The 24,402-nt window shown below is 47.0% G+C and overlaps 1 protein-coding gene across 2 annotated transcripts in view; it reads right to left on the bottom strand.

Annotated features, from left to right (window-relative positions):
- The window catches only part of KIF26B (kinesin family member 26B), a 568,473-nt gene that overhangs the window by 90,269 nt on the left and 453,802 nt on the right, over window positions 1-24,402 (bottom strand). For both annotated transcript variants that reach the window (XM_032136981.2, XM_058430513.1), the window contains 4 exons: window positions 21,364-21,570; window positions 16,232-16,325; window positions 14,449-14,711; window positions 12,011-12,194 (listed from right to left, as the gene is read on the bottom strand). In XM_032136981.2, coding sequence (XP_031992872.1) covers window positions 12,011-12,194; window positions 14,449-14,711; window positions 16,232-16,325; window positions 21,364-21,570 — 748 coding nt within the window. The remainder of the gene's footprint in view (window positions 1-12,010; window positions 12,195-14,448; window positions 14,712-16,231; window positions 16,326-21,363; window positions 21,571-24,402) is intronic.

The following is a 24,402-nucleotide window of genomic DNA, read 5'->3' as shown; positions in this document are numbered from 1 at the left end:
CAACATGGCACATGGATACATATGTAACAAACCTGCACATTGTGCACATGTACCCTAAAACCTAAAGTATAATAATAAAAAATAAAAAATAAAAAAAGAATTGATCAAAGACCTAAATTTGAAGCCTAAAATTACAAAACTTCTAGAGGAGGCATGAGAAGAAACCTTTTTGGCCTTGGGTTAGGCAAAGATTTCTTAGATATGACAGCAAAAACATGATTCATAAAAGAACATATAAATTGGACTTCATAAAAAAGCAAATATTTGTTTTTCAAAAGACGCTGTTGAGAATGAAGAGAGAAGCCACAGACTGAGAGAAAATATTTGCAAATAATATATCTTATAAAGGATTTGCATCCAGAATACATTAAAAACTTTCAAAACAATTTTTAAAAGGACAGAAGATTTGAAGGGACATTTCACCAAAGAAGAGGTATGGATGCCGAATGGGCATGTGGAAGGATGCTTGGCATCATTGGTCATCAGCGAAGTGCAAACTACAACCACAACAAGATACTACTACAAACCTACTATGTAAACAGGCAAAACTTAAAAGACTGACCACACCAAATGTTGGTGGGGGTGTGGAGGAACGGGAACTCCCCACATAAAATAGTACAAGCACTTTGGGAAACAGCTGAGAAATTTCTTAAAAAGTTAAACATCTACTATATGGTACAACCATTCCAGTTTTTCTTTTTTTTTTTTTCAAACATTCCCAGACATTGATAAGATTCCAGTTCTATTATAGGTATTTACCCCAAAGGAAAGAAAATATATGTCCATATATATTAGACTGTTTTCCTACTGCTATAAATAACTACCTGAAACTGGGTAATTTATGAGGAAAATAGGTTTCATTGACTCACAGTGAAGGAAGACATGACATCTTCCCATGGCAGAGCAGGACAGCAAGCAAGCGAGCAAGAGGGGACGTGCCACACACTCTTAAACCATCAGACCTCATAACTCACTGTGATGAGAACAGCACGGGGGACATCCATCCTCATGATCTAATCACCTCCCACCAGCTCCCTCCCCCAACAATGGGAATTACAATTCAACATGAAATTTGGGCGAGGACAGAGCCAAACCATATAACCATACAAAGACTTGTGCACGTATGCTCACACAAGCTGAATATCCCTTATCTGAAATGCTTGGAACCAGAGATTTTGGAGTATTTGCATATATCTAATGACATATCTTGGAAATAGGACCCAATGTAAACATTAAATTCATTAATGTTTCATATATACCTTATATACACAGCCTGAGGATAATCTTAGACAATATTTTTGATAGTTTTGTACACAAAACAAAGTTTTTCCTGTGACCTGTCACATGCGGTCAGATGTGGAATTTTCTACTTGTGATGTCATTTGGCGCTCACAAAGTTTCAGATTTGGAGCATCTCAGATTTCAAATTTTCAGATCAGGGATGCTCAACCTTTAGTACTTTTATTTGTAATATCCCCAAACTGGAAACAACACAAATGTCCATCACGAGACGAATGGATCGGCCAACTGTGGTGTATCTGGACAGTGAACCATTATGCAGAAATATAAATAAATGAACTATTGATACAGGCAATGAAATGATTACATCTCAAAATCATTACGCTAAGTGAAAGAAGCCAGACATGAGTACCGTCTGCAAGATAGGTTTCCTTTCATATAAAATTCTAGGAAATCCACACTAATGTCTAGACACTGAAAGTAGATCAGTGGTTCCTGGGTCTGGAGACAGGGAGGAAGAGGAGCTGAAGGCAGGGATTGCAAGGCGCCTGAGGAAACTTTTGGGGGTGAAGAATATGTTCATTATCTTGATTGAGGATGGTTTCATGGGCATATACATACGATAAAACATCAAGTTATATGATTTAATATGTACAGTTTCTTGTAGCTCAGGTATAGCTCATTAAAGTTGTTAAAAAAAAGAATGAAAAAAAAAAAAAAACTTGCCCACGATCCTGCAGCCAGTAGCAGAGCTAGGATTCAAACCACAGACTGTCTGACTGCAAGACCTGAGCTCAAAACTACATCCTGTGGCCTCCATCAGTTCCATGAGGCAGCTGGAGAACACCGCCTTTTTGCCCCAGGCCCCACTCTTCCAGAGTGGCGTGTTTCTGGACACATCACCCACTGCTTGGCTGTCTCCCTTCCCCCCGCCTCAGTCCCAGGCAGCAGCGGAATGCTGCTCCTCCAGGCCTCTGGATCCCTATCTTTTCAGGCGACCCAGCTTACAGCCTCATACCTGGCCTGCCTCCTGTTACTGCCAGGACAGCAACTCTTCCCTCTGCCTTTCCTCACTCTGCACAGAAGGAAAATGGCAAAGGCAGAGATGGAAATTTCCCAAAGCTGTTGTGGAGGCCAAGTAATTTGGGGCAAGACTGAAAGGTGTTGGTACAAAAAGCGAGCAGAGCGTGTGGGACCCGCGTGTGTCTGGACCATTGCAGGTGGCACTCGGGGTGCGTGGGAGGGATCTGGGCGTCCATGCGTCTGCAGAAGAGCCCGAAGGACAGGGCTGATGCAGTACTGCTCATGCTGTAGGATGAAAATATTCGGCAACCACTGTCCTAAGGCTAATCTGCCTCCACCCCTTCCTACCCTCAAATTCCATATCTAGTACTGAGAAAAAAAGGTGAGAAGTATTTACAGAAAGCATCGCAATTCCAGCTCTCCAGCTACTGGCACGTCTATGGCAAAGAACTTCTTACATCAAGGATGTTATATTTTGTTTCTCTTCAACTATCCCCAGTAAAACCCCTTTAAGGGGAATATATAATGTGTCACTTCTGTTTTATGCTATTTTGTACCCTGCAAGCTTGGGTCACAGCAGCGCCCTAGGGAAATAGTTATTTTTGAAGCAAAATATCATCTGTTTTGCAGCCTAATTATATAGAAAGGAGAAGCTCAGATATTCCACATGCACCACAGATTAAAGGGCAAAGACAGGGACCAATTCAGACTCTAATAGCCCATTTGATGTAATGGAATAAAATGTATAATGTACATGTAGTAAAACAGAACACGAGAACAAAAGGCACAGTTTAGACTGTGCTGAGGATAATATTATAAAATACCTGTAATTATACCTGCATGACTCAAAGTAAGAGTCACATTTAGACAATGGAAAATCTACTCTCTGCTCTATACCCACTGGAGTTCCCGTAGGCACAGAATTCTGAATTTCACACACGGTGCTTAACTTGAAATAGTACAAGGTGAGTGAGCACAGGCCATTTGCTATTATCAAGAATTTACATCACTTCCAGTGGCTGGGGAGAAAGTATAGTTACATAGCAAATGAACACGATAGGTGAGCATTAATAGCAGGTAAGAAGCAGTTTCCTCACTGACTTTCCAGATTTTGAGGTCAAGACTGCAGGGTTAAAGGAACATAACTCAGTCTGCCTTGAGTAATTCTTTAGTTATATTCTAATATGCAATATTTTAAGTCTAGATTTTGACCAAACCAAATTACCCACATGCCTTATTCTACCCACAGGAAACAATATAATAATGTCTGCTATGCCTGAGCCACACTTTATTAAGCACCTGGAAGGTAGCAGGAAATCCTAAATTCTCCTAATATCACTTAATTCCTATAATATCCCACAATGCAGAAATTAGCCCCATTTTACATAGAAGGAAACTGAGGCTCATAGAGGTTAAATAAATCACCCAAGATCTCATAGAAAATTAATGCGGAATCTAAGATGAAAATCCGAAGCTAAGCAGAAAGCATGCAGCTCTTTTAACTCACCTTCCCGCACCGTAGTAGTTCCTCCCAAACTTTGCTACACATTAGAATCACCTTGGAAACTTTCAAGAAATATTGATGTCTGGTTCCCACTCCCAGGCTTTCTCATTTAATTGGGCTGGAGGGCAGCACGCACACTGGGATGCTTTTAAAAGCCCTCCAGGTGAGTCTAACGTGCCGCTAAGTTTGAGAGCCACTGCCTTACCACCTGGCCAGGTTCAGCAATACTCTGGGTCACCTGCATAAGAAGTGCTGCCTGACACCCACAGCACGCTGAGGGCTCGTGGTTAGTGGAGGCTGTGGTCTAGTTTGTGCACTTTTGCTCCAAAAAGAATCAGCTGCATAGTTCTTAATAGGTCAGCTGTGTTTTTCCTCCTAAATCGGTTTCTGCCACTTGTTATTTTAAATAAAAACATAATAAAATACTATATAAGCCAATGAAATGATTTTGTCAAGGGAGTTAATTGTTTTATAAAAACTCAATGCTTTGAAAAGATGTGATTTAAAAAAATGAGGATTTTTGGACAGGTGCCATGGCTCACACCTGTAATCCCAGCACTTTGGGAGGCCAAGGCAGGTGGATCGCCTGAGCTCAGGAGTTTGAGAGCAGCCTGGGCAAAATGGTGAAACCCCATCTCTACAAAAAAATATAAACTATTAGCCAGGCATGGTGGTGCACATCTGTAGCCCCAGCTACGTGGGAGGCTGAAGTGGGAGGATCACTTGAGCCTGGGAGGTGAGGTTGCAGTGAGCCAAGATAGCGCCACTGCACTTCAGCCTGGGTGACAGAGTGAGATTGTCTCAAAAAAAAAAAAAAAAAAAGTTTTTATAAAGATGTTGAATTTGGTGTGAATGAGGAATTATAGAGTGGAAAATATTGTACGACTCTAAAAAAGTCTAGACCCAGTTGGCTGTAAAGTGTTTTTTAAGCTCTTAAATCTCTTTGAAGAAATTTAAAGCAAAAACTGAACTGTTAATATGAATGTGGTTCGTGGAAGTCAAATTTTGAATTGAAAACTCAAAGATAGAGCCTTGGCCCTTTGTGGTTCGTAAGATCAATGAATAAAAATACATTTGTATTATTTAAGTTCAGATAACATCTTTATGACATGAATATATCATTTTCTATAATTCCCCCTCTAACACGCTTGCCCAGTCAGCTGGCCGCCTCCTGACTGTGTTGCGTTATCAGGCTTCTCTGACCTAATAACATCTGCTTATGTGAAAGGTAATTGGGTGGTCTTACTGTTTCCGAATCACAGCTCCATTAGATAACACAGAGATTAATTTTTATTTTTCATTTTTTGTTTTTGAGATGGAGTATTGCCCTGTCACCCAGGCTGGAGTTTAGTGGCGTGATCTCAGCTCACTGCAAGTTCTGCCTCCCAGGTTCAAGTGATTCTCCTGCCTCAGCCTCCCGAGTAGCTGGGACTACAGGTGCCCGCCACCATGGCCGGCTAATTTTTGTATTTTTAGTAGAGACGAGGTTTCACCATGTTGGCCAGGCTGGTCTTGAACTCCTGACCTCAAGTGATCCGCCGGCCTCAGCCTCCCAAAGTGCTGGGATTACCATGTGAGCCACCACACCCAGCCCAGAGATTCATTTTTTTTTTTTTTTTGAAACAGAGTTTCTCTCTATTGCCCAGGCTGGAGTGCAGTGGCACGATCTCGGCTCATTGCAACCCTGCAACCTCTGACTCCGGAGTTCAAGCAATTCTTCTGCCTCAGCCTCCCAAGTAGCTGGGATTACAGGCACCTGCCACCACGCCTGGCTAATTTTTGTATTTTTAGTAGAGAGGGGGTTTCACCATGTTGGCCAGGCTGGCCGAGGTGGGTGGATCACCTGAGGTCAGGAGTTCGAGAGCAGAGATTCATTTTTAAAACCACAGCACACGTTCCATTTGGACAAAGGAGACCTGAGCACTGACGCAGCGGACACAGCCCCAGCACTGTGGCACTCTGTCTCAAGGAACCTATAGTCCAATAGGGCTTGGACACTGACGCAGCGGACACAGCCCCAGCACTGTGGCACTCTGTCTCAAGGAACCTATAGTCCAATAGGGCTTGGACACTGACGCAGCGGACACAGCCCCAGCACTGTGGCACTCTGTCTCAAGGAACCTATAGTCCAATAGGGCTTGGACAAGCTCACAAACAGCCAAAATATAAGGCGGAGTAAGGCAAAAGCGTAACATCCCCCACACTGCTGAAATTCAAAGAAGACATTACAAAGAGGGGGAATCTGACGTCTTGGTTGAGGAGGCGATCGGAGAGGAGCATGGCAGAGGCCAAGTGCCGTCGCGGTTCCTTTCCTTTCCTTTTCCCTCCCTCCCTGCCTCCTTCTCTTCCTTCTGTGACCCTGACTTTGGTGGGAGGAAGGCTGAAAACATAAGCATGAAAAGGCCACTGGCGGGTCCCAGTTGATGAGGTCCCAGAAGAGGCAGAAGGGGCAGGAGGAAGGATGCCAGGAGGCGGGAGCAGCAGGCCTGTGGGAAGGAGCAGGGGGGAAACTGAGGTACAGGGACCAGGAGACTGAAACCAAAAAGAGAGAAGTTTAGGAATGCACCAGGTCAGCTCTGTCTTCTCATTGACTAGGATGCCAGTTACCTGCTGAGAGCGGCCAGGAGGCTTGAGAAGATTAGAAACGGATGCAGCGATGGGAATTCCAGGCTGCACTCTTCAGAACAGTGTCTCCTGGCCGACATTTACAAACATATAGATTACAAAAACCTCAAAAGATGAAACTGCCACTTCATTATTGAGCAAGCGGGAGATGAGAGCCCTGCGGTGTGTGGACATCCTTGCTGCACAGGGCTTCGCTGCTAGGGACAGCAGGGGACTGGCTCTGCCTCCATTAGAAGCAAGATTCTTTCCTAGGCCTCTTTTCCCACATCTGCCACCCAAAGAATGGATCTCCAGAGTCATATCCACCACACAGCCCTAAATACAGCATCAGTTGATTTAAGCCATTCCACGACATGGAAAGAAAACATTTGCGTTGTCAGAAGAAAGCAGATTAGGCTGGGTGTGGTAATCCCAGCAGTTTGGGAGGCCGAGGTGGGTGGATCACTTGAGGTCAGGAGTTCGAGACCAGCGTGGCCAACATGGTAAACCCTGTCTCTACTAAAAACACAAAAATTAGCCAGGTGTTGTGGTGGATGCCTGTAATCCCAGCTACTCAGGAGGCTGGGGCAGGAGAATCGCGTGGAACCCAGGAGGTGGAGGTTGAAGTGAGCTGAGATTGCGCCACTGCACTCCAGCCTGGGTGACAGTGCGAGACTCAGTGTTAAAAACAAACAAACAAAACAGATTAAAGAGTCTGATGAGATGTGCAGACAGACGAGTGTAGCACAGATGTGTGCCCATGTGCATGTACATTTGTTTGTGTGCGCACACAGCAGCCCAGCCTACAAAGCCCTCTAATCCTCCCCACAGAGGCAATAAAGTGAATGAACAAATCAGAGACCCGGTGTCATTCTGGACCTTGAGCAACAGCTGCTTGCATGCTTAGATTACTCAATAAAAGCGGGGCTTTTAAAATTATCTTTGTCAACAGGACAGGTGCGATCTCTGTATCATTAGCGTATTACCCTGAAGTATCACCAGTCCATGCTGAGCATCCCTAACTCGAAAAATCTGAAATCCAAAATACTCCAAGAATCTCAAACTTTTTGAAGGCCAATATGATGCCACAAGGGGAAAATTCCACATCTGACCTCGTGAGGGGTTGCAGTTAAAATGCAGTAAAAACTGTGTTTCATGCACAAAATTATTGAAGATACTGTACAAAGTTACCTTCAGGCTATGTCTATAAGGCATATGTGAAACATACAGGAAATCTATATTTAGATTTGGGTCCCATTCCCAAAGTATCATTACATATGCAAATATTCCAAAATCTGGAAACAATCTGAAATCTGAAACACTTCTGGTCCCAAGCACCACCTTGTTTTAGGTGCCTAGTACACGCATCATTACGAGAAGCAGCTCTCTGATCAGCAGGGCTTCAGGGTCTGTTTCCCAGTGCCGGGATTCCCGAGGAGGCTCTCAAGCTATTACAGATTTAGCTTCGCAAAGCAGAGGAAGGCCTCCATGATGCTGAAGGACCAGTCCCACTAATTCCAATGACCTTTTAAACAGGGAGATATTTTAAGCTTAACCTAGTGCTATCTGCAAAACACGGATACACCAACAAAGACTTTTCTATTTTGACTGGAAATGTTTAAAACATTTTTTTGTCTGTCTACTTATATGTGTAAAATGCATTTGTGTGTAAAATTATAAATGTAAAATGCATTTGTGTGTAAAACATATAAAATGCATGTGTGTGTATGAGATCCAGACGCGCACACTCAGTGTATTTAGTTCTTGTGGCAGAGATCTCTTCTAATGGCTTCCCTGCAGGGTGACTAATTAATAAACTTTCCCCTAATTGAGTTCTGGCTGCCAGGTCTGCAGGGATTATTACTTACATGTAAGTAAACAAAATTTCCATTTTAAACAACGCTCCAAATCTCCTCATTATATTTTAAACAGTTATAAATTCACTGAAGTCAAGCGAGTCCCAGGCGGGGAGGCCGTGTGCATTCTGGCCGGGATCCATTCCCCTCGGGAGGAAAGAGATGTCCCCCAGGTCTGCCGATCCCACGACCCCTGGACTCCTTCCCCTTCTTTGTCCTCATCTACTGATACATTAGGAAGGACCTAACAGAGGTTTTGGAAACCATTCGTGGTATTTGCCCTTTCTTTTAACCTGAATGCATTATGTAAAAGCAATTCTCTTTCACAATTTAAAAACAGGAAGAAGATGAGCTGGCTATTAAATATTTAATAAGTGTGCAGGATTCCTTAGGTACTGATGTGGGGGTGCATCACTGGGTTTAGGGAATGTCTTGGCCTAAACTTTTGTGGAAGCTGAATTTCAGGTTCCCATATTTGAAGTCATTTAATGAACTGTTTCCTTGTTTTCAAGATTTCTCCCTACTTTCAGATTCCAAATTGAAAGCAGAACCGCAAAAAAGAAAAAAAGTACAAAACCGAAAACAGAGTTGTCTTCAGTTTGGTTTGAAACCTGGAAGGAGGAGAGATAATCCCATCTCCCAGGTTTTTCTGATCAGTGCCATTTGGGAGTCATTTGGCTGAAGATTTAGATGTTTTTCGAGTCACTCTGCTGAAAGTACAAGAAAGTACTGCAGGCTCTGATGATGATGATGATGATGATTGACAGCTGCTTAAAAGAATCAATTAAACATTTGTCAGACTTACGTTGGCAGGGCGAAGACACTACCCAGGAGAAAACAGTGAGGGCAGGGTTCAAGGCCAACTCCCACACAGTCAGGAGAAATGTGGATGCAATTGTGCTGTCGATTTTAAAGGTCTGGATCTCCTCATCCCTATCCGAATCCCTGTTTCCTTCTTTAAGAACGTGATTCTAAACGGAAGCGCTCTACAGCTGTGAGGCTGTTACCAAGAATAAATCTCCCGAGAGATTCCCGTCCACTACCCTGGGCTCCCCTCCAGTGAGACTTTGCTCACGGTCATGGGCTGTCGAGAGAGCTGCCCTCCTACTAGTAGGCCACCTCCCTGGGGCATCCCGCCCGCTGCAAGTGAGGATCAGAACCTCTGGGTTCTTCACAGCAGCCACTGGAGGCAGCTCAGGGCTGATTTTCAGAGCCATAAAGAGCAGCCCCAGTTAGAGGCACTCCAGCCCCAGCTGTGGATATTTGCGTTCTGTCCTGGTGGTAGGGTAGGAACCAAGCCTCCAGGCCCAGTCAAAACTAAAGGAGAGGCCAGGTGCGGTGGCTCACGCCTGTAATCCCAACATTTTGGGAGGCCGAGGCGGGTGGATCACGAGGTCAGAAGTCCAAGACCATCCTGGCCAATATGGTGAAACCCCGTCTCTACTTAACGTACAAAAATTAGCTAGACATGGTGGTGGGCACCTGTATTCCCAGCTACTCGGGCGGCCGAGGCAGGAGAATCACTTGAACCTGGGAGGCGGAGGTTGCAGTGAGCCGAGATCGTGCCACTGCACTCCAGCCTGGGCAACAGAGTGAGTGAGACTTTGTCTCAAACAAACAAAAAAACTAAAGGAGCAGGCAGCAGGAACCAGAAGAAGCAAGACACGGGTGCTGCAGCATGGAGGAATCTCAAATGCGTTATGCTACGTGAAAGAAGCCAGACACAAGAGGCCACGTCCAGGCCACACGAGTCCACTCCCACGATATCCTGGATAAACTCAAAACCAGGACAATCATCAGATCCATGGTTGCCAGGGTCTAGAGGTCAGGGAAAGGGACAAAGGGCAAGAGGGAACTTCAGCCTTGTGCTCTATTTTGATAATGGTGGTGGCTACATGACTGTATAGATTGGCCAAAACTCATCTAAAGACACATAAAAATGATGTTTTAGTGAATGTAAATTATACTGCAATAAACCTGGATTTTAACAACAATAACTAAGGGGTAGGAAGAGAGGCACTGAGGTGGGGGAAGGGAGGAGCTTTTGCTTGAGGGCAACAGAAGCCCACAAGAGCTCTCTCCCCAGGAGCACTGTTGTCCAGGTCTTTTGAGCCACGAGGAGGCTTAGGGAGAAATCAGGGGGAGCCTGTCCATAGATCCCAGCCGGATGTCTTTTTATTTTTATTTTCTGAGACAGAGCCTTGCTCTGTCACCCAGGCTGGAGTGCAGTAGCACGATCTGGGCTCATTGCAACCTCTGCCTCTGCCTCCTGGGTTCAAGCAATTCTCCTGCCTCAGACTCCCAACTAGCTGGGAGGTGTGTGCCACCAAGCCTGGCTAATTTTTTTATTTTTAGTAGAGATAGGGTTTCTCCATGTTGGCCAGGCTGGTCTCAAACTCCTGACCTCAAGTGATCCGCCCGCCTCGGTCTTCCAAAGTGTTGGGATTACAGGTGTGAGCCGCTGTGCCTGGTCCTACTTGGATGTCTTAATTCTAGGCTTCATCTAGAACAGCTCTGTGGACCGTCTCTGCTTTAGTCAATTAGCTTTACAATTTCCAGTCCAGGGTTAGACTCTTAACTCAGTTTTCTGATTGCTTTTCTGGCATCCAGTGTCTTCGAGACAATCATGCAGAAAGCGCTGGGAGCCAGTTGCCTGTGTATTGAAAGCCCTGCAGAGCGGGACATGGAGGAACCGTGGAAGCCACTGCCCAGCCAGCCCAGCAGCCCCGTTACCCACAACCTGCCATAGGAACCCAGTGAAATCAACAGACCACTTTGCCTCTGGTCCAAGATCCCCACTGGAGACATTCAGCTGATCTGGTGCTCAACTCTTTTGGGCATAGAGTAAACACTACTTCACAGAGGGCGGAGAATCGCACCCCAGCCCGGGCTGACTTTGGAAACACAGCCGAGAGGGGTCTGTAGGGGCACAGCGTTGGGTTCCAGGCAGGGCAGCTCACTCGAAGAGCAGGCACCGTACCTGGGTTTTGACAGTAAACCTTCACTGATGATTTGAGGGAGGTAGCCAGGGTCTGGGTAGTTATTCAAAAGTCTGATTTCTATGCTATTTTAAAAAACATGGCCCATACAGTGGTCTCAAGCTAATGATAATAACACGCTGCCAGAGTGCTTTGGTGGATAAATGTTGGTCTTTCTTGAGGACCATTTCTGGGGTCTGTGAACAAAAACATACTGTTAGGCAGTTGTTTTCTTTTTGTAAGTTTGACCTCTCACGTTCTCATGGCAATAACATTTGTAAATTACCTTTACCAAAGCAAACTCCTTTCCCTGGACAGTTCAAAAGTGAACTTCAGCCCAGATACTATAATTATCTTGAATTACGAATCACTGAACTGCATATTGTAGTCTATTAAGAAAAGTTTGGCTAGGCATGGTGGCTCATACCTTTCATCCCAACACTTTGGGAGACCAAGGCAAGAGGATCTCAAGACCGGGAGTTCTAGACCAGCCTGGGCAACATAGCAAGGTCCCATCTTTACAAAGATAAATAAATAGCTAGGTGTGGCGGCATAAGCCTGTAGTCCCAGCTACTTGGGAAACTGAGGCAGGAGGATCACTTGAGCCCAGGAGTTTGAGGCTGCAGTGAGCTGTGATTGTGCCACTGCACTGCAGCCTGGGTGACAGAGCAAGACCCTGTCTCTCACACACACACACACACACACACACACACACACACACACACACAAAGGTCATGGTTGCCCAAGGGGTTTCTGGCTGGGGCCGGAGCCACTAAGGATGCAGGAGGGTGGAGTGGCCGACTTACTTCCCCCTTTCCCGCTCTTCTCCATCCGGTATTGGTAGATGTGCAGTGTGAAGAACACGTGTGAGTTGCGGTGGTCGTCCTCATCACAGTCCTGTTGGTGGCCCCTGCGGGAGGCAATGGCGGCGTCCAGGAAAAAGGCAGCCTTCTCTGCGGTGGGGGCCCGCAGCTCGCTCTGGTTCTGCAGCTGGAAGACAGAAGCCAAGAGCTGAGGCTGCAGGCTGAGGAGGGCTTGCTGTCACTCATGCCTGGGTGTCCCTGGCTTCATTCAGCTGGCTGTGCATTCTGTATAGTAAAGCCATGTGCCTCTCTAAGGCGGAAAACCCTTCTGGAATGAGGTGCTATGCTCATGTGCAATTCTCAGCTTAATTCATTTCTGAAAATTAATATTGAGCATACTTATTGGATGAAACCTATTTTTACCTACTTTACAATCTAAGTAGAATCTGGAACTAGTGGGTGTGAAAAGCTGGGGGCAGATGGCTCATCCTTATCTCTGCAGAGGGCGGTAAACCAACACCCCTGGCTATCCATTTACCTAAGAAAACAGGAGCGATGTGACTCCATCTTGAGTCCAAAGATTAGATTGTTTGGAGACAGGTAGGTTGCAAAATGTGATTTGAGACCTCATAGCAGTGGTGTCCCAAAGATGTAAAAAAACTTGGTTAGCTTTCATTTGACTCCTACTTTTGCAGTTATTTAATTAAAGCCAATTTTAGGCCATATTGACTAGCATAGTTATAAATAAGAAGCCAGTGTAAAAGGCACCCTCAAACACTCACGATACTTGAATGTCTCATCTAAATTCAGGAGATATCTATTTACCTTTAGTTCCTGAATCCATGCTCCTGGCATACTTATTAATTGATTAAAGAAAGCATAGAGGGCGAGGCGTCTAAATCTTATGAAAATACTTGGCAATTATTTTAAACCTGAATCATAACAATCACATTAACAGCATTTAACCAGCACTCCTCTTTTTGGGGAGAAAAGGTAACTTAGGTTTCTGATTTCTTCAAAGAACTAATTCGCAGTACATGTCTTAAGGTTGGTACAAATTCTGACAATTTTCTACTCTGACTATACAAATAATTTTGAACTGTAAGAGCCAATATTTAGAACCTAAGGCCATCAAAATCCTCAAACTTCAACGAGAGATTCTTTTGTGTTCACAATTTTGTCTCGCTATGGAAAAATAAACCAAAGAATTTAAAAGATTTTTCAACAAGAGTTAAAGGGAATATTGGCCTTTTCCTCTTTTTCTTAGCCTTCATTTTCACCCCTTAGTGGAACTTCATCAATGAAGTTCTAAAAGCAAATGGGGGTGAAAGCATATTTGAATGTCTAGAAAATGCCTGGAACAGGAGCAGTGGGTCGGGTCCTACCGATTGCATCACAGACACTGTGTAGATACTGTCTCTGCACATTTTATGTCTCAGAACAGTGGTTTCCAACATGTGATCCCTGGACCGGCAGCATGAGCATCTCATTGGAACTTGCTGGAAATGCACATTTTGGAGCTCTACTCTAGACCTACTGAATTGGAAACTCTGGGGGGAGTGCCCAGCGATCAGTGTTTAAACAAGTCCTCGAGGTGACTGATGCAGACGAAAGAGGACTCAGGGAAATGGAAGGATCTGAGGTGCTTTAAGCAGGGGAAGAGCACGGTCAGGTTTGAGTAACGAGTGTAACAGGCCACGGGAGGTATCTCACCTGTGCAAACAATCCCAGTTGGGAAGAGGCAGGTACTTATCAAACGGAACACCTATCTACAAAAGGAGGCATCTGACAACACGGGAAAATAAAGCCTACTGTTAGAGACTGGAAGGATTGATTATTCTGGATATGAATGAATTGCAGCTCCCGAGTCATTCCCACATCTATTGTCAAACAGCAAAGGAGAGACCCTCCCAACAGGCATAGCATCCCGAAACGGTGAACTGGAGCTTCTCTTGGCTTCCATGGTTCTAGCAATTATATCATGGTTCCAATTAGAAAGTGGTTATTAGTTTTTCCTGCAGCACTGCTAATCCGGCTGTAAACCGGTGCCAGAAACACAGTTTATAGAGTCATAAACAGCCCCCGTAATGGCTCTAGCTATTTGTGCAGAGCAGTAAATATTTCGGTTTGTTGTTAAACAAAAGAAAGATTGTTACTTTTTTTTTCTGAAAGGGGCATAAAGAAAGTGAATTCCATTTCTCCCCCAAATGGTACAACAATTGTGGTTCCTGCTCATTGTCAATTAGAGTCAAGGTACAAATATTTAGATTGGGCAAGCAGATGGCCCCGCAGCTGCAGGCCGTAAAGTTCCAGTCCACTTTAAAGTAAACACCCGTAAGCCTCTGAGTTTACAGGTTCAGTGATTCACGGGTGGAGCTGCCGCCGCCTCTGAGGTGGGGAGGGAGCCACCTTGGGGTGAGCCAGGCTTCGGAAGCAATCACCTGCGTGCCGCAGATGGGGTCCTCGCAGAGGTACACGCCCGGGGACTGGCCGTCCTGCAGGCTGCCCGTGGCCACCTCCGACAGCAGGTCCCGCAGGTTCTCCCCCTTCCCCCACACTTCCACGGCGGAAACCCGGACTGAGAAACGGGTGCCCGTCTTCTCCTTGCGTTCGTTTATGAGCTTGAAGAGCCAAGAGATGGCACAGGGGATGACGCCCAGGTTCTGCATGGAATCGTCCTTTCCGATCATGGTGTAGGATTTTCCTGGGGGAACCAGGGAAGGAAGAACAGCAGGTTCAGTGTCCAGGTATCATTCCATGGAGTCTCCAAAAGAGATGCCAAGGATATAGAAGAAAGGCACGGGGAAGGGGGGAAAGGGAAGAGAAGGAACAAAAAGATGAAAGAGATAGTATTTGACAACAACAGAAGGCATTTTCTGGTATTACTAACTAAATGGCTACAATAAAGAATGCTGGCTGGGCTCAGTGGCTCATGCCTGTAATCTCAGCACTTTGCGGGGCCCAAGATGGAGGGATCATTTGAGGCCAGGAGTTCCAGGCCAGTCTGGGCAACATACTGAGACCCTGCCTCTATGAAAAATGTTTAAAAATTATCTGGGTGTGGTGGGGCATGCCTGTGGCCCCAGATACTTGGGAAGCTGAGGCGAGAGGATCACTTGAGCTCAGGAATTGGAGGTTACAGTAATCTATGAGCATGCCACTGTACACCAGCCCAGGCAACTGAGAGCCAGCCCATCTCTTAAAAAAAAAAAAAAAAACAGAGCAAGAGCCCAGACATGTGACAAGATTAAATCACAATGTACCTTGAGGAGGACCCCAAATATCACATGCTATCCAGTTCCTGCACTGCTTTACACATAGTAGGAAGGCAGGGGTTTTTCCTCATCATTATGGTTCTTTTTATAGTCACCCCCCAGATTAAGTCCACATATTCACACTTTATATCCTGTCTCAAGTTAAATGCTGTGTATATTTTGATGGCATGAGCAAATTCCATTAAAATCCAGATCACTGCTTAGATCAGGAGGAAGGGCTGGGGAGGACGGAAGTGCAGAGAGAGGCAATGGCTTTCTGTCCTGCCTGAGAACTGGCCTCTGAGCTCCAGCAAGGCCTCTGTTGGAATCTCTGCCAAGGGACAGTTTTTGAAGCTCCTCAATTCACTAAACTTATCAAGCGTGTCAGGGCAAGGCCTGCGGAGCAGGTGGCTGCAGGTCAGAATTAAGATGGGACTGTGGGGGGATTTATGAACCCCTTATTGGGGGGCTCTGCTGCCTCCTTTCCCAGACGCTTCAGCGCTGGAGCGTTCCCGACGGTGTGCACCGCTTTCCCCAGACGCGTCCTGGGCTCTGGGCTTTGCTTGGAGGTTGCTCCTCTGGCTTTTACAGGGGTCCAACCACCAACCCACATCCTCATGGGGGTGGGTGGTGCAAGGGGCCCTATCTGCTTCCCAAACAGCGGCTGCTCAGGACATGAACATTTTCCTGCATGCCTTCTGGGCTTGACTCTGACCTGGACCAAGTGGGAACAACCCTGCTACTTCTCTTTCCATCTTTTGGACTTGAAGGCTTTCCTACATGAATGGGTGTCCGCCTACAATGAACAGCATAGGTGTTCATCGTATACCTTGTTATTGGTTATTCAGCTCAGCACCTAAGAGAAACGCAGCCCTTCCTGTCATCGGAGAACTCTGGGAGGGAGACAGAGGAATGCGTGGGATGACAGGGAGCCCAACGAGCCGCATGAGAAAGTGAAACTCTCACGAACCCAGCTTGGCGTGGCCGAAACAGAACACGCATCCATCTGCCCCGTTGATCACAGACTGGATCACCTCTGCCACGGTGCCTGCGCACACTTCAGCCTGTCAGACACAAGAGGAGACACGAGCCGTGAATGGACCTCGCAGTGGAGGCACCACTAGCAACGAAAGGAAGCCCACCTTCCTGGGGCTTCGGGAAGTAAGCCCGCCTTCCTGGGGCTTCGGGCCCCAGTGTCACTGTGTTCCCAGGTGGGTTGGCCTCTGCCATGAAGTTCTGGAGATGCTCAGAACCCCTGGCGACCTTCCGCCCTTTGCAAGCCAGAGCACTATGCACGTGAACTGCAAACCACCCTTCTGCTAATCCGTGGTACGTTTCAGAGAATGCATCTGTAGAGCAGGCAGGAGCAGGCTGGAATGGGGGCACATCCCCTCATGGACCTCATTCCCTTCCCTCATCTGCCATTCTGGGCTCCCGGATAAGGCCTTTAAACTCTCCACTCACCCTCTGCTGACACACATATATATAGAGTTTATGAAACAGGCCAGGCTTATTAGAGGGAAAAAGGTGACCCACCGTTTCACAAGTGAGACCTTGAGAAACACCGTAGTTCTCACATAAGCGAGAGGTTTGTGATATATATCTGCTTTCTCTCCTGATCTCTTTCCTCGTTTTCAATTCACACCTTCCTCTTTTTTTTTCTTTTTTTTGGATGGAGTTTCAGTCTCGTTGCCCAGGCTGGAGTGCAATGGCGCGATCTTGACTCACTGCAACCTCTGCCTCCTGGGCTCAAGCGATTCTCTTGCCTCAGCCTCCCGAGTAGCTGGGATTACAGGCATGTGCCACCATGCCTGGCTAATTTTTTGCATATTTTTTTTTAGTAGAGAGGGGGTTTCACCATGTTGGTCAGGCTGGTCTCGAACTCCTGACCTCAGGTGATCCACCTGCCTCGGCCTCCCAAAGTGCTGGGATTACAGGCATGTGCCACCATGCCTGGCTAATTTTTTGCATTTTTTTTAGTAGAGAGGGGGTTTCACCATGTTGATCAGGCTGGTCTCGAACTCCTGACCTCGTGATCCACCCGCCTTGGCCTCCCACAGTGCTGGGATTACAGGCGTGAGCCACTGCACCTGGCCCATCCTCCTCTTTTCAAAACCTGCCTTTTCTTTATTTTGCTACAGATACATTCAACATACAGAATATCGGTCACCACGTGGTATGTTATTAGGTGTTCTTTGGCCTGGCGTGTGTGTCTGGTCTCCAGTTTGATTATTAAATCCTAGACAGGGACCAGGCTCTCGATGGTGTTTTGTATTTCCCCTGAACACCCACTAATATAGAGCTCTGCAAGCCATCAGAGCTCAGTCAGTTTTGTGGACTAACTTGGAGGTCTGGGAAACGTCCTTCTCTTTGGTTAGCACCTGAGACTTCACAGAAGCAGGAAGACAGCATTATTCGCTGTGTCCTGTTGCTTTCACTTCCGTCTCGAGGCTGGAATCAGGGCTCGTGGGAGCTCCGGGAGGCAGTGCTAACATGGGGCTTTGCAGTCCTCAGGGCAGCGTGCCTCCCGGTGGCCACCTGGGCCATGAATGTTGTTATTCAGCTGTAAGTTCCAGCAGCACAATGAACCCAAGTATTTGGAAATCAGTTTTCTCTCCTAAACTAAAATTGAAAAACCACACTTCCAACAACTGTCACTTGTTCCAGGGTGGTCCCCAGCAACTCTGCGGGGGGCAGGGGGCTCCTCCTGGGCCAAAGGGGGTGGCAGGACAGGGCTGCTGTGGGGCACACAGGATCTTTCAAACCCCCCAGGACTTAGACAAGGAGAGCCCAGTGCTAACCCTGAGACAGAAGCAGTAGCGTCTTGATGGAATTTGCCAGAGGCGTGTATGCAGAGCAGGCAGAAGGCGGCCCAATGGACTAAGCCTTCTTTGGACATAAAGTGGGATGGGAGGCAGGAGGCTGAGAAATCACCTTGAGCTATACATAAAATAAGCTGCTTTTGACTCTTGAGCCACCTGGGAGGATGTTGGCTGTGTGTGGACCACACTGAGTCACCCGTGCAGAGGCCGGGGGTGAGAGGAGACCTGCTATGCAGAGTTGGGGCGGCACCCCCCTGGCACAGTTCCCACCCGGCTCTCCACTGAGAAGAGAGTGGTCAGTGGGCTGTCCATCTGGTGTGTGTTAAGAGCTGGCAGGGCCCCTGGAGGCCCCTTGCTGCTTCCCCTTGGACCTGGAGAGGCATGCAGCCTTCTCGAGCACAGCCCCCGTGGGCAGGGACAGGTCTGCAGGAAGGCTCTGCCTGCCCACAAGTCCAGGTTCTCCAGCAGGGGTGTGTCCCAGCAGAGACGTGTCCCAACAGGGGCAGCCAGCGACTGCCGAAGCCACTGAAGGGTCATATGGCTGGCTCTCAAAGGCAACCAGGAACCGGGACTGTCTTAATCATTGCTTAGCTTCGGGAAGCTGATTTCCTTAGAAACGAAGAGAAAGCACAATTTCTAACTGCCTGGGTCACCATGGCGGCCGCGGCTTCACAGGCTGAAAATCAGGACTGGAGAGCACAGGCCCACTCTGCACACTCCCTCCTTTCAGGCTTGGGGGCTCCAGGGGTGCCCACCCTGTGGGGCTGAGTTTGCCCTGGCCAGCAGCATGCTATGCTGCTAATATTGACAGTGATAACAGTAAAAACAGCCACATTTATTGAGCACTTGCTGTGTTCCTGGCTCTGCTGTGAGCACCCCCCGTGTGTCAACTCGATGAATCACACGGCCTGATGGGGAACACTGTGGTCATGTCCTCACCTGACAGATGAGGACACGGAGGCCCAGAGAGGTTGAGTGACTCGCCTGAGGCCACACTGCTAGGAAATACTGGATAAAATGGCGGGAGGTCAAAGACACAATACCACACTGAGCAGGATGCAGAGTGTTCATGGGGGGAATCCAGGAAGGACGTCTGCTCGGGAAAGGGACTTTGAACAAGTGACTTCATCTTGAGTCTCGGTTTCCTTGTGTGTCACATGAAAACATCAATGCCTCCCTTCCTACCGCCTGAATTCTAGGAAGAGTCAAATGCGCTAATGTCTATGAAATGTCTTGAAAACTGCAAATGTATACAGACACGTAAGTTATTGTACCATTGGAAATGTGAATGAAGTAAGGCATTCGGGAACGAGCGGAACTCCTACAATGAGCATACCGAGCTCCAGAGCCAAGTGTGAAATGTAAACAAAGACCAGCAATTAAAATGGCCCCTTTTTCTGGAACCAATCTAAAACGGATCAATAGTCCATGCTTAATTTAGGGTTTGCTTTGGAATTCTTACAGCTTGTGGAGATTTGCTTCTGAAAAGTTTTAACTGTGTTAATGAAATTATTTGTAGGCCATTCATTAGAACCAATGTCAGGTTTAAATTACTGAGCCCATTGGGTGGTATGCCACACAAAAAATGTAATGAAGAGAGAAACCACAGAACTTATTCATAAAGTACTTTGTCTTCTTGGGTAAAACTCTTTGGGGAAACCACATGCTCAATTTCTTAATGAATGGAGCCTGTAACATGTGCTGTGTGCCCACGGTGTCATATAGGAGCCCGTGAGAACATCGCCACCTCCTCTACTCAGATGCAGCCTGGAGGAAATTCACAGAGGCTGCAAATGGTAACTATTTGCACTGTTGTCGTCAGGTTCTGCTATAGGTTATTAGTTATTATACTATACACTGTTTAATGTAAATCATGATAAGCACTAGAAATTTACCAGAAAGATGCAAACTCCAGGCAAAATAGGCCACTATATCCTATAACATGGGTTATTCATTTCTGCAATCAATTCTACACATGTGTCCCTGCTCCCTCCCTTGCAGGAACAGGTGCTGTTTTGTGCCACTTAGAGGCCCATCTTCACCAAAGCTCCAGGGCGAATCCAAATGAGAACAGATATCTACTAGAAGCTTTGGTTGCAGCATCTGGTGAGGTCTGCAGTTCACTGGCTGCCCATGGTCAGTAATCTTGGTACCCTGGGCCCCCAAGTAGCCTCCCAATTATGCTCATAGTAGATTAATAAAAATGGCCCCAATTCTCCACCCCAGCCTGGGGGCAACCCCCTTGCAATGTGACTTGGAGCTTGTCCAATCATTAGAAGCAATCTCTTCTCCGTCTCATGAAGCTGGGCCAGTAGAATCCAGCAGAAGTGACATTGGGTCAATTCTGAGCTTAGGCCTCCAGAGACCTGCATGCATGGGTCCTGGATACTGCCTTGAGAACTAGCCCAAGCTAGCCTGCTGGATGATGACAGACAATGTGGAAGAGAGACCAGCTGACCTGGTCAAGGCTATTCTAGACCAGTGTAAAGCCAGCCAACCCCCAAAGACATGTGCCTATGGTGTGATATAGGAGGATTTTATTTTGCCTGGCTAATATCCAGCCAAGATCCGCAGAGCTGCCTGCCCAACCCACAGCTGATCACAGACATGAAAATGAGCTGAGCTAGGACCAGAGGAGCTCAGCTGACCGATGAGCAATGATCAATGCTTATTGTGTTAAGCCCTGAATTTGAGGGTGATTTGTAAGGCAGCAATTCAGCAAATACAACGCCTATCCCTGAGCCTCTCTTCTTCCCCTTCACTCCACTGAGCCAGGCCACAGGATGCATGTCTGCCTCGGTTTCCCTGCCTTGCACTCCAGTTCCTTACTAGGGCTGCAGACTTGCCCTCAACCCCAGTGTGCTTATACAGGGTCCTAGGAGATTGCCTAATTCTAACCAGCTCCTGAAACATCTTTTTTCCCTTCGTACAATGCCCAGGCAGGAGTAGGGTCCTACTAGATCTGTCACCAGCCCCTTGACGCATTGTCTTTGTCCCTTTCTGTTATCCTCCTGCTTCTGTGTGTGACCCACTGACTGGCTCACACTTCCTTCTCCCCAAGGACAGATTTTATTGAAATCGCTGCATACTGATCCTGCCCAAGGTCTGACACCAGTAATTCAAGAGCACTAGACCATTTGATGGAGCTCAGATTGACTCCTGAAGGAACTGGTCCATCAGAATGTTCCAGAAGACACCCTCCCAGCTCAAAGGCCCTTGTGAATGAGTAAATGCTTCTTTAATCAACATTGCCTGAGCCTGAGAGGGGGCTGATACCCACCTGAGAAGCGTCTTGTGGAAAAACTGCATCGAAGGCAAACATCTTTGGAGGAACCTGGTTGCCTCTCTTTTGGAAGGCATGTTGACCTCCGCAAGTCAGGGGATCATACAAGGTGATCTGCTTCTTCCGTGGGTCCACCTTTAAGAAAGAGCTGGATTCTGAGGTATCTCGAGCCAAGGTGGAACAGATGCGAAGCATGACTTTCACCTGTTAAGAAAAGAGGGGCAACAGCATGGATGAAGACAGCTGGGTGATTTATGATGGAGCACCCTTGTATGCTCTGCGATATAAATGCACATGGCAGCACTGAACTTTCTCAGGATAAATTATGATGAAATGCACAGTGAATTGGCAACATCATCCTTGCTGGGTCATGAGAAAACTGATTTATTTATAATTACCAGGCAGAATATTTAGATATGCCCGTGACTTCAATATGGAGCTGGCACATCATGTTCTTTGTCTTCCTATTAATATAAATTGAATATTAACTGTGCCCTTGTGGCCCAATTACACAGATGAAAAGGTAGTCTGGACTGCCAACCTATAGGGGCTGGTGCGGTTTCCTTGAAGCTCACAGATCAATAAACCACGCACATAAAAGTTAGCTCCGTAATTTACTCCTTGGCTCAGCTCATCAGGACTCTGGGAGACAAAAATCCACAGTTATTAGTGTCATCATTAAAGAACCGTGAAATGACCTGCTTTTAAGCCAGCATTCGAAATGTGTTCCAAGGGGCAACAGTGATAAAAGACTGGTCTGCAGCGTGTTATTTGGGATCCCATTAAGTGAGTGCAGAGCAGTTGTCGTTTCAGAGGATGGAAGCGCATCTCTGGGTTTCGGAGGATGGAAGCGCATCTCTGGAGGGAGCAGGCGGCGCTGCGCTTTAGCCCACTTTCTGCGTGATTGAACGCTGAGCACCTCTGGTGCCCACCACCAACCCAGCCCCGCTCCTGCAGGCGAGTGAGGTGCTTATGGAAATGCACAGTCGGCCTTGGGGTCCTAAGGTGAACAGAAATCAGGCTGAGGCCTCACACGGGTCTGGAGGCCACAGTCCTGGGAAAAGGGGCAGCATTTGCTCTAACTGGCTCTTTGCTACTGTGTCGTGAGTTCAGTCCAACAAATGATGGGCACTTTTACCATGTGCCGGGCACTGTGCTAGGCATGGGGGATGCAAAGATATGTAATGCATAGAGTAGCAGGATAGACAGACACAAATACAGGTAATTTCAGTAATATACGGCAAATTCGGAAGGGATGCACAAGGATTATTTCTAAATTCCTCTCTGTGTCTTGTTCTCTTTGTCTCATCAGTTGTCAGGTTTGATGAAATGTCTGTCATGCAATTTGGGGGAGGAGGGATGGTTGTAAATTTTTAAATAAAATATTTTCATCATATAGAAATGCTCAGAGAATCATATATGTTGTGCAAGACAGAGATCCTCCTGCCGATCTCGACTCTGTCTGCTGAGCCGTGAGGACTAATCTGCAGTGTGCAAAGCTGAAGGTAAAGAATTCCAAGGGCACTGGGTCCCCAGGTGTCCTGCACCGTGTCCCCACTGTGCTTGCCTTCTAACTTAAGAACAGTACTCCGCGGAGAGCCGGAAGCCGGTGTCCCGGTGGAAGGAGCCCAAGGGTGGGACGTGCTCCACCTCTCAGGGTTTAGGTCTTGCTTCTCCCACTGAGGTCATAGAATGATCCCTGCCATTTTCTCTCATATGCCAGGACTGTGCTGTTATCTACACGATCTCATTTAATCCTCCCAAAGCTCCAGGGTGTAGGTACCCCTGTCCAGATTTTACAGATGAGAAAACTGTGTCATACAACTCGCCTCACATCACTGAACCTGTGGGTGGAAGGCTGGACTTGGATCCCACCTCCAACGCCTACACTTTTTCCATCATGCCAGCAGCTGCCTCCCACAGTCACACTTCTCAGAGCCCCCATTTCCTCACCTGTACAGTAGGAATAACAATGCCTGTCATATGGGCGGCTGTGCAAACTCAATGAATGGGCATGTAAAGTGCTGAACATGGCCCAGGCTTGTCTTGAACTCCCACCTCTGCCTCCCAAAGCACTGGGATTACAGGCATGGGTGCCATGCCCAGCCTCAAGCCTTCCCATTAACGCTGTGATTGGAAAATGATAAGATATCATGATCCAGGAGGAGGCAAGTCCAGAGAGGAGGGAGGAAGAGAATTGAATGCCCACCATGTGGGCAGAGGTGGGAGTTCAAGACAAGCCTGGGCAACATGGTGAGACCCCATCTCTACAAAAAGTTAATTAAAAAAAATAGCCAGGTGTGATGGTGCACACCTACGGGTACCAGCTACTTGGGAGGTTGAGGTAGCAGGGTCACTTGAGCTCAGGAGTTCAAGGTTACAGTCAGCTATGATCATGCCACTGCACTCCAGCCTGGGTGACAGAGCGAGACCTTGTCTCTCAAAAACAAAACGGCCAGGTGTGGTGGCTCACGCCTGTAATCCCAGCACTTTGGGAGGCCAAGGCAGGTGAATCACAAGGTCAGGAGATAGAGACTATCCTGGCTAACAAGGTGAAACCCTATCTCTACTAAAAATACAAAAAATTAGCCAGGCGTGGTGGTGGTAGCCTATAATCCTAGCACTTTGGGAGGCTGAGGCGGGCGATCACCTGAGGTCGGGAGGTCGAGACCAGCCTGACCAACATGGAGAAACCCCCTCTATACTAAAAATACAAAATTAGCCAGGCACGGTGGCGCATGCCTGTAATCCCAGCTACTTGGGAGGCTGAGGCAAGAGAATTGGTTGAACCCGGGAGGCGGCGGTTGTGGTGAGCCGAGATCGCGCCATTACACTCCAGCCTGGGCAACAACAGCGAAATTCCGTATCGAAACAAAACAAAACATGATAAGGTTTTAGAACTCCTTGCCCTGGACTCTGGATAGCGTGAATCACAAGCAGGATACTGTGGGGGATTCCCGACAGACAGAGCTAGTTATTAAGCACTGGGCCCAACAAGGCTCCTCTTAGTAAAACACATTCAAATTCCACACAGCT

Source organism: Hylobates moloch, unplaced genomic scaffold (genome assembly GCF_009828535.3).
Source record: "Hylobates moloch isolate HMO894 unplaced genomic scaffold, HMol_V3 SCAFFOLD_18, whole genome shotgun sequence".
In the NCBI taxonomy this organism is placed as follows: domain Eukaryota; kingdom Metazoa; phylum Chordata; class Mammalia; order Primates; family Hylobatidae; genus Hylobates; species Hylobates moloch.
Note: the sequence above shows the minus strand (reverse complement) of the source record. Positions and strands in the feature narration are given on the sequence as shown.